Consider the following 9,974-nt stretch of genomic DNA (forward strand, 5'->3'; position numbering starts at 1 on the left):
TCCCGAGGCAAAGTAATGGTCTGAATGTTGTCTGGAACCTTGTCGATGGTGACGGTTAATTCGTAGATAAAAGGCAGTTAAACGGCAGCTCATCGGCAGACAATCAGCAGTCTATCGGTAGCCAAACCGAAGTCAAACGGCAGACAATTCTCTCTGTCAAACGGCTGACAAACGGCAGACAAACCACAGCCAAACCGCAGTCTATCCTCAGCCCATCCTCAGCCCAGTTCGACTGAGGATTGACTGCCGTTTGTCTGAGGATCGACTTACGCTCTCAGACAACCTTCAGTCCTCTGTACGAGATGAAAATGAAAACAATCGACCCGGCCGGGCAGCCGCCGGCCCGGCCCGGTACCGAACCCCGGCCCCCGGAATGGAAGTCGGAGTGCTTGCTCCCTTGGCCAGAGAGAGCTCGCTGGGAGAGGAGCTCGGCGGAGGCTCGAGCTGGAGCAGGATGGCGGCGGCCGAACCAAGATGGCGTTGCAGCTATTTTAATTAATTTAAAGCCGTATCTGTATTATGTTGTTTCGACCAGCTTGAAATAATAAGTCTATCGGAAGCATCATAGCGTGCCAAATCTAATTCTGTACTTCTTTCCAACCGATGAGTCTCTAATTAAACGATTACAACGGATTAAGATGACCGTACGCAAGAGAGCGTTTCGTGCAGTTTTGCGAAGACAACCCCATCTAGCTCTGACGTGACCTGCCTCCACCGGGCTCCTCTCCCAACGAGCTCTCTCTGGCCAAGGGAGCAAACACTCCGACTCCCATTCCGGGGGCCGGGGTTCGGTACCGGGCCGGGCCGGCGGCTACCCGGCCGAGTCGATTGTTTTCATGTTCATCTCGTACAGAGAACTGAAGATTGTCTGAGAGCTTAAGTCGATCCTCAGACAAACGGCAGTCAATCCTCAGTCGAACTGGGCTGAGGATGGGCTGAGGATAGACTGCGGTTTGGCTGTGGTTTGTCTGCCGTTTGTCAGCCGTTTGACAGAGAGAATTGTCTGCCGTTTGACTACGGTTTGGCTACCGATAGACTGCCGATTGTCTGCCGATGAGCTGCCGTTTAACTGCCTTTTATCTACGAATTAACCGTCACCATCGACAAGGTTCCAGACAACATTCAGACCATTACTTTGCCTCGGGTAATTCTCCTTATTTGATTTATAATCAATTTTGTACTGGAACAAATAAAAATGTAGAAAGGTAAAGTGCAGTGTTGCACACCAAATCGCTTGTCCCTAATGGAAAGCACGCACGGCAGAGCGCCTCTAGCAAAATCAATCCAATCCATTTTTTGGTGATTTTTGGAGAGATGTACCGTTGGAATGAGGAAATTCTTTCAGAATATATAGATAATCTCAATTGTTCGAAAAATGGACTTGCGTGGGTTGGCCAGCGGCTGAGCGCTGTGCGTGCTTCTGCCAGCGGCCGACCGTCGTGCGTGCTTTCCATTAGCGACAAGCGAAATGATGTTCAGTTCCATGTGTAAAACTTGAGGACACTTCATGGTGTCACACTGAGCCAGGTGGTTTGCAACATTCGACATTTCTCAAAAGTTTAGCTACTAAAGTTTAGTGTTTGGGCACGATGCAAATCAGAAAAGCTCCATAAAATTATGAGTTGCAGGCGCACACGTGAGTGTCTAAATTTTGTAAAATAATTGTCAGTGGGAGCCTTTCTTTGGTCAACAATGTTGCTATATTAACGTCATGCACGTTCACTAGAAAAATACTTTCTTGTTTCAAGTGCATAGTAACCCAAGATCAAAGTCACTCTTGTAACAAGTCGAATTTGTCTTTGGAATAAGATTTTTCTTTTATTTAAGAAATCCCAGCTTGTTTCAAGAGTAAATTTTACGTTGGCTCAGGACTTGAAACATGGAAAAATGTTTGAAACGAGGAACAGTTTTTCTTGGTGTTTTTGTTGTCGATTTTGGTGACCACGTGGCGGTTTTGCAATGACGCGCTTCTCTTCACACCTGCCCCCCCTTACTTTGACGCTGCAGTCATTTGAAATTTCTAAATGCAGCCCTTCTTCTTTTTATTCACTAGGTGGGTGTGCGCCCTTTCGTCACCAGCCCCCGAGTGTCACGGTGACTGAGTGCTAAGCTCTGTTGCGCAGGGCGTGGCCCAGCGTGGCTAAGGCACCTGGTCATTGTGTTAATAACAGCGTTGAAAGTGGGGCTAATAGTCATGACGAGAAATAATTATACGCATAGCCGGGGACAAGACTAATGTGAACGAATTGTCCCACCGTCCTGGCGGCTCGACTGGGACTCGCCAACATGAAAAGCGAGGGGTGCTTAACTCCATAAAAATGTGTACACCGGATTACCAAATTGTAAAGATTACCAATGATTACCAAAGATTAACTATGTATACAAGGTATGATCCACCTGTATTCTTAATCGAAACGGCCATTTTTTGTTCCTAGAAAGATGCAACTCTTTGGTAGTTCTTGATTCTTTATCATGCAAGTTACAAATTCGCATTTTATGATTGGCCAAATCATGATTTTGTCCATGGGAGGCATGCAAAGATGCCATATTAAACATGCGCGTTGGCATTTAGGCAAGATGTGCACAAAAATTCATGTCTAAATCAACAAATTTGTCCTTTTAAAGGACCCTCACGAGTGTGAGGATTACCAGGGATTACCAGTGATTACCAGTGATTACCAGTGATTACCAAGTCTGTGTACACCTGATTACTACAGTTGGGCACCCCTCGATGAAAAGTAAAAGTAGATAGCACAGTAAAAACAAGCAAGGCCCGCTCTACCGCCAAACCGGGTAGCCAGCTCCACTTCGCTTCATCGGCAACTTGCCTGCGTCCCTGTCATCACCGGAAACGCGAATGCCGCACACTTGCAGGTGTGTGAATCAGTGCGAATTGCCCATTCGTACAGTTAAGGGATAAAGGGTGTGCACGTTCCTTTCAAATTTACACACTTTGTGAACATGTCGTTCACACGCCTACAAGTGTGCGACATTCACACACTTGGGATTACGATGTGCCGTCAAATTTCAGTTAGGGCCGCTTACGCATTCGGTTGGGCTTGCATCCTAGAACTACGCAAAACCAGTAACGCGTGCCCCATTGTATGGTAGTGCCGCACGAAATGTGTTAACGATGCTAAAAGAAGCTAAGTTGCACGTTTGTATTTGCAGTGTCGATCTTGCAGGAGAGGAAATTGAGCGTACCATGTCGGGATTTAGTGAGTATGTTCCGATCATATCCATTTCTCTCTTTGGTTCGTTGCGTCATACTGTTGAAAATGACGCAACAGGGGGGTACCCTGCGCGTGCGATGCCTCGTGATGTCACAGTATTTTTTGTTGCTGGCCTTTAAAGACAGAGGTTAAAATCAAAATTTGAAACACTGGGTGTACAATATACGCATGTATGCTTTCATTGAAGTTTGCCGAAAATTCTGCCCGACAATTATTAAGTGCTTATTTCAGGCAGCAAATGAGTTGAATTTTTGAATTTTGAGTCAGTGTTCCAGCTCGCCTCCCCCGCTTGCGCAGACTATGTTGTGTCTCTTCCTGTAAGGCTGCTTTCATGCTGCTTGTCTGTAGCCGACTGGGGCGGGGTAGATTTGCGATTCTCGTGTGTGAAATGGATGCGGCAACAGGGTTGATAGGTTCGCATAGGGAAGCCAGGAGCGGGCGGGTGTGCGTTACATATGTATGGAGGTTATAGTGGAAGCTTTTGAGGCGAGGGAAACTGAAGGCAGAGATAGCAGGGCCACGGTGGGGTTCTTTTTGTCACGAAGACAACTTCTTGCGCGCGTGTAAGTGCAGACGTGCGGGGGCCGAAGCGATGCCAGGCTGTGCACATTGTTCCGGGTGGTATTTATCACAAGAAAAGGGCAAATTACGAACACTTGTCATCAATAGTCAGTCATAGCAGTAATGTATCTGTACTCCGTGGAAATTAGTGTAAGCGTAAGAGCGTCTATCGCAAACCTCCCCGTAGCTTCCGGTACTGCGCAGGTTTTACCGTAACTCGCGTACCATTTCAATGGAAACTTATTACTGTGTTACAGCTTATGATTTGTTGTGTTACAGGGGTTCCCCTTTGGTGGGCGCGCTGCTGCTACTGTTCCTGCTGACGCAGGTCGCCTCGAAACCTACCCTGTCGCTGGAGACCCGACTCGAGGCCCGCCGCCTGGCGCAGAGCCTCCAGGACTGGCTTCAGGAGGACAGCCGCGGCCAGGGACCTCCGCAGGGCCCGGGGGCCGGAGGAGGGGGCGGGGAGCGCGGAGGGGAGGAGCTGGAGGCCGACAGCGCAGAGCAGCGCTCCTGGGAGTTCGTGCCCACCGGTGAGTCAGCCAATAACAAGACGAAGTGTGTTACCTCTGAAATTTTTACACTCAAACTGGTCTGTGAGCTGAAGCACACGGAGGGCTTTGTCACCCAAAAGTTTACAATACTACGCAGATCACTAGTATCATCATAGTGATTAAATCTGACAAAATTTGTCCCGTAAAAATGATGTGCTTCAAAACGAAACTTTTCATGTCAGTATTTTTTTTACATGTAGAGCGTAACATTTTAGAGAGAAATAAACACGGCAAAAACAATGTCTCATTTTTTGAGGAAAAAGGGGAAACTTTGAGGCATTTGCATGTTTGAGGAAGAGTCCTCCGACGCCTCGCTTCAGATTTTGAAGAATATTCTCAAAAATATTAGGAATAACCGCACATTCTTTGAGGAGACTTCCCCTAAATCTGAGTTGTTGTTTTTTGTCAAACCTGTGGAGTTCCTCAAAGTTTTCCCTCTTCCTTACAAAAAAAAATGAGACATTGTTTTTACCGTGAAAAGATAGAGATGATGAGTTTGTGGCGGTGCTTGCAGGATCGAAGCGCGCGCTCTCGGTGCTGTCGCGCTTCACGCCGTTCACCTCGCTGGGCACCTCGCGGCGCATGGGGCGCTTCCCCGTTCGCTCGCGCGGCCCCTCCGCGCCCAGGGACTACATCTCGGCGGAGACGCGCGGCGATTTCAGCGACCGGCCGTCCGGACAGCCGCTGCGCTGGGGTCGCTAGGGCAGCGGACGAGCGGGACCGCGCCCTCGGCAGCCTCAGCCACAGCGTCAGCGGCGACTGGGTCATGTTGTTATTTTTCGTTTTAATTTCGTTATTTTGTTCGTATCCGGTCTGGTGTAACCCTGTGTCAAAGATCAGTCGGCAGGTGGTGGGGCTTAGCGACCTTTCGAAGGTACTGTCGGTTTTCAGACGCCTCACCAAAAGGCAGAGGATAGAGTCAAGCACTCATTGCCATTGGGACCGTTTGGAAATGTTTCGCACCATTAGGAAGGTGTTGAGTCCCGCCTTTACTTATCGTAGAGAGAGTGACAAATTATAATTCCAGGGTACCTCGTCATATCTACACACAATGATCGTTGTTGAATATTATCTGAGCTCGTGCGATCAAATAAGTAGGTTTCCGCAGGCCAACATGTGAAGTGTGTTTTCGAGTGTATCCAGACACCTTGTTCTGAATTAATTCGACTTTGGACGCCAAAAGTTCGATTGATATTAGACTGTAAATTTCGAGTTCCTTAATAAGATTAGTCGATCACGTCAGAGGACTGATTAATGCTCTGGGCTTAACGCCAAACGAAAACGAAAGCCTACTTTTCTTCGCTCTTTGCTTCTATGTGAAAACGTCCAAACGATGTTAGCGCTAAAATATCTGGCGCACTAAGCATATTGTACATCAGCCATATTTATCAAATTAATTCCTTACGTTCGTTTTGATTTTATTTTAATTGGCTGGCCAATAATAACAATTTTATTCGAATAGACAATCTAAATTGATATACTTTCCCAATTATTGCCCCAGCTTGTTCTGGATGGAGCTCGGAATGAGGCAATCAGTCACTCGAGGGGCAGAATGCCTGGGTTAGCCCCGCTCAGCATCCTGGTCCTGGTGTGCTGGACTGGAAGATAACCCAGGGAGCAGGGCTGCGCCTAGAAAGCGCATTTTCGGCGTGTCAATGCACTTAAAAATGCGCAAAAAATGTAGGCCTTGCTGTCTGGGATACTCGAGATTGGAGTTCCAGAGCAGGCAGCTGCTTCCTTGCTGAAGCCCAAGCCAGCCTCAGAATCTCGCAAACATAGGGTCCTAACAATTTAAAAAACTAAAATAATAATATTTCTTAAAAATGCTACTCTTTTGTAGGCGAGATTCTTTTAATATTGCTTGTCGTTAGTTTGAATCATATGTGCCAATGGTATTTACGAGCTCCTTGTGAAGCGAGACAGTTGTAACATAAACTCAATCAGAGTGCATGTTATTTTAATAATTTTAAATATGGTTAACTGTAGATACAAGAGTCTTGCTGAACCTCATGACTTCCATTGATAAGGTTCCTGACCCCAAGATCCGACATCATTTGACAGTGTACCTTATGCATACACAAATACAAATTAAGGCATGCACCGCTGTAAGGCAAGGCAGGCGAACTTAATAGAAACCGCTGTTGTTTGTCCATATTGTAGTTTTTCCTAAGGCATGAATGAATAGAGTCAGTGATCAGTAAAATTTTTGTATAGACTTTTACTTTCGAATGACTTCTGCCTCCTGCAACTGTGCATATTCATGGGTTGCTTACCCTTATGTAGGTGTAACTCGGTACCAGAAAACTGCAGTTTGATTTTATGCCTTGCTGCGACCCCGGGGAAGTTTGCCAATGGGCATCGTACTAAGTCCAAATACAGTCATAGCTTCTTATAAAAATGTAATTAATCTGTGGCAATAAATATTGACAGTGTACATACTCGACTATGATCAGAGACGTATTATTGTTTTATCTAATCCTTCTCTGCATTGGCATTGAGGTTTTGGAAAGACGAAATTCGCAAAACATTTGTATCACTTTATGGCCTTATTATCCATAGTTCAGTGATGTCAAAAAACTGTATTCTGTGAGTAATTATCTTTTGTTGTCTGCTTGCTTTTAGCATGCACCTTTTGTTTATTGATGTTTTATCTGTTAAGACATCGTGATATTTTCTAAGCTACTTACGTAACACGCCTTTCTGTACTGTCCAGCCACTATGTACAAAGTGTATTCTTTCAAATAAAACATAAGTACGTACGCATTGATATACATTTTGTTTTGTGCTCGCATCAGTGCCATGTATTTGTGAGCGCAGTTGAAAAACACATCGACCATTCGACCAACGAGATCACTCTGCAAATCCAAGTGTAGAACAAGTCGACGGTTTTAACTGCGAAACTAAAGAGTTCTACACTTCAAGCTGCAATTTTCTAACCGTGAACGAAAATTTTATTTCTGAGGGTGCCATCTTCTTCGTCTTTAAATTCTCTTTAAAACGAGCCCACATGTGATAGGGTTGCGATTTATATCGAAACATGTATGCTTACTTTCCATAAATTTCCTTAAATTCGTTTCTTATCGCATACCTATGTTTCAATATAAATCGCAACCCTATCACATGTAGGCTCGTTCAAAAGAGAATGTAAAGACAAAGAAGATGGCATCCTTGGAAATAACATTTTTTTTCAAGGTTAGAAAATTGCAGTTTGAAGTGTAAAACTCTTTAGTTTCGCAGTTATATGTAACTGTCGACTTGTTCTACACACTTAGATTTGCAGAACAGGAAAAAGAAGATGAAACACCTCGAGAAATGCCGATCCAACTACACACTGACCCTCTTTCCACTCGAGCCCAGCGACCGATGTTGAGGGTGGCGCAAACTGGAGGACAAATTTAGAAACGTCAAAGGTGTCGGCCCAGGCGCCCTAGCTGGAGACCCGTCGGGTGGGGTGGGCAGAGGCTCTATGTTCTGGGTCAGGGGAGGCCTCAACCTTATGTCACGACTGGATATACGTCATGTCATGCGTGGCGTTGAGCTTCCACTCCGTGACAAAACCGGTACATTTTAAGAACAAAGAGAAAGACTTTCAAAAGATATTGACAAAACTACCATTTCATTGAATTCACACTAAAATCTTATGAACATTATTGTTCATAGTTACTGAGTTCTGTAAACATGCTCGGCTTACGCATTTTTTAATGCGCCAGTATGAAGAAATTTGTGCATACTGGCGTATTAAAAAATGCGTAAGCCCAGCATGTTTACAGAACTCAGTAACTCTGAACAAAAAAGTTCATAAGATTTTAGTGTGTTGGCAAAATTTAGCTTAGTTTTCTCTCTAGAAAGTTGTTTAAATCATGCATCACTTAATTGAACACTGGTAAAACACGCCCTGTTGACCAAAGACTGGTAAAAAAAAGTGGTTAATGTGAAATGCCAATTGGTTTTTAAGTTCAAGTGTGCATTTTCCCAACACAATGTGGCGTTTAACTAGGTTAAACGTCACTTGGTGTTAAAACTTTAAACACTTCCGAAAAGTATAGCAGCTGCATGCCATATGGTTCCTATAGATTTGTGTGTGTCCAAGTGTGTAGAATCTAAACGTTTACAAAACGTTTAAAATGTGCACACCACGCAAGTGTGCAACTTGAGCTAAACAACATGTAATTTTTAAAATTATGACTTAAACTCGTTGGTGTGTTAATTATGCACACTTGTTTTACCAGTGAAGTGATTCCCCGCACAAACGACCCTCTGGTTTCCAATTACCACTATTATTCTTTCTCTGTTAGCTGAATTTTAGCCGCATTTATTTAACTGTTATTAATGATTTACACAATGGTTAGTGTGTTGTTTTTTTTTTCGAGTGAAGTGGAGGGGGTGTGTGAGGTGAATTGCAGTTCGATTCGGAAACTGTAAATGATTAGTGTGACGTCGACGTTCACAATAATGACTGTAGACTTTCTTCTCTCTGTACAGTGCAGCGCGGTACAGACAGGTAGGCAGCAGGCCAAAGATCCCGACTGCCCCACACGCACTCTCGCCCCTCTCACATGGCGGCTCACTTTTTCTCTCTCCTTTCCCTCTTCTCAATTGCCGACAAGACGACGACACTGCGGCGGCAGAGACCGAGCCGATGATAGTAAAACGAACGAGAGCGGAGCGCAGCGCCTCCGCGTGGCAACGCCGCTGTGCCGGGGGCGGGGGCCCGGGGGTCCCGGGGGCCGGCCGGGGGCGGGGGAGGCGAGGGGCGCCCCGCCGACCGACCGGCCGGGGCCCAGCCGCTCAGTGAAGGGCCCGGCGTCGTCTGCAGCACCGGCACATCGCGACGAACACGTGCGGATGCATACCCGGGCTTGATGACGATGGTGGCGGTGACGAGTCGTCGCGATCACCATGGCTGGTGATGTGGTGCTGAGGATGGTGAAGGCGCTGCTGGCGCTGCTCATGGTGACGGCGGTGGCTGCGGCCGAGGAGGCGTCGGCGTCAACAGGTGAGTGGCAGTAGTAGTGGAGGAGGAGGAGGAGGAGGAGGTGGTGGTGGTGGTGGTGATGGTGGTGCTAGTGGTGGTGATGCTGTTGGTAATGGTGGGGAAATTAAAACGGTAAATCTAAACGCTACATCGGCGGGAAAAATAATCAAAGTCTTCATCTTAGCACATGTGCGGACACACGTACACGTGCGTTGAAGCGAACACGTGCAACAACAGCAGTACCACCAGTAGCAGAAGCAAACATCCAAAGGGAGCAAAAGTGTGCGTCATACAGAGGGAAGTACGCAAAGGGCACACGGCTCTAGTCTCATATTTCCTTTCAGCATATCGTTGAGCAGGTTCGAGGTTGCGCGCCAAGGATGGTGAGAGATTGGGGCGGGGGGGGAGGAGGGGTAGAGATAGGGCGGATGGCGCCTTTTGGGCTCCCAAGGGATCGACATGGCTGGCCCGGGGCACGGGTTACGCTGTCTTCGTCTTTTGCCAAAATCGACTTCGGTAAATAATTTTAATTTTAATACGGCTGATGAAATCGTTTTTCGAAGGAAAAATTAAATGTGCCATGTCCAGAAATTCAAAACATGAATCATTAATAAGAAAACGTCTTCTGGATTTCCCTTCTCTGAGCTCGGT

The 9,974-nt window shown here is 46.2% G+C and overlaps 2 protein-coding genes across 2 annotated transcripts in view; both read left to right on the forward strand.

Annotated features, from left to right (window-relative positions):
* LOC113207378 (uncharacterized) overlaps positions 1-7,115 on the forward strand; it is a 78,591-nt gene extending 71,476 nt beyond the window's left edge. The window contains exons 3-4 of the mRNA XM_052277695.1: positions 4,074-4,327; positions 4,863-7,115. Coding sequence (XP_052133655.1) covers positions 4,074-4,327; positions 4,863-5,050 — 442 coding nt within the window. The 3' untranslated portion in view covers positions 5,051-7,115. The remainder of the gene's footprint in view (positions 1-4,073; positions 4,328-4,862) is intronic.
* A 2,024-nt stretch (positions 7,116-9,139) lies between these two features.
* LOC113207371 (collagen alpha-1(V) chain-like) overlaps positions 9,140-9,974 on the forward strand; it is a 31,318-nt gene continuing 30,483 nt past the window's right edge. The window contains exon 1 of the mRNA XM_026423905.2: positions 9,140-9,344. Coding sequence (XP_026279690.1) covers positions 9,248-9,344 — 97 coding nt within the window. The 5' untranslated portion in view covers positions 9,140-9,247. The remainder of the gene's footprint in view (positions 9,345-9,974) is intronic.

The sequence above is a fragment of the Frankliniella occidentalis genome, unplaced genomic scaffold (assembly GCF_000697945.3).
Source record: "Frankliniella occidentalis isolate FOCC.00 unplaced genomic scaffold, Focc_3.1 Scaffold11, whole genome shotgun sequence".
Lineage (NCBI taxonomy): Eukaryota > Metazoa > Arthropoda > Insecta > Thysanoptera > Thripidae > Frankliniella > Frankliniella occidentalis.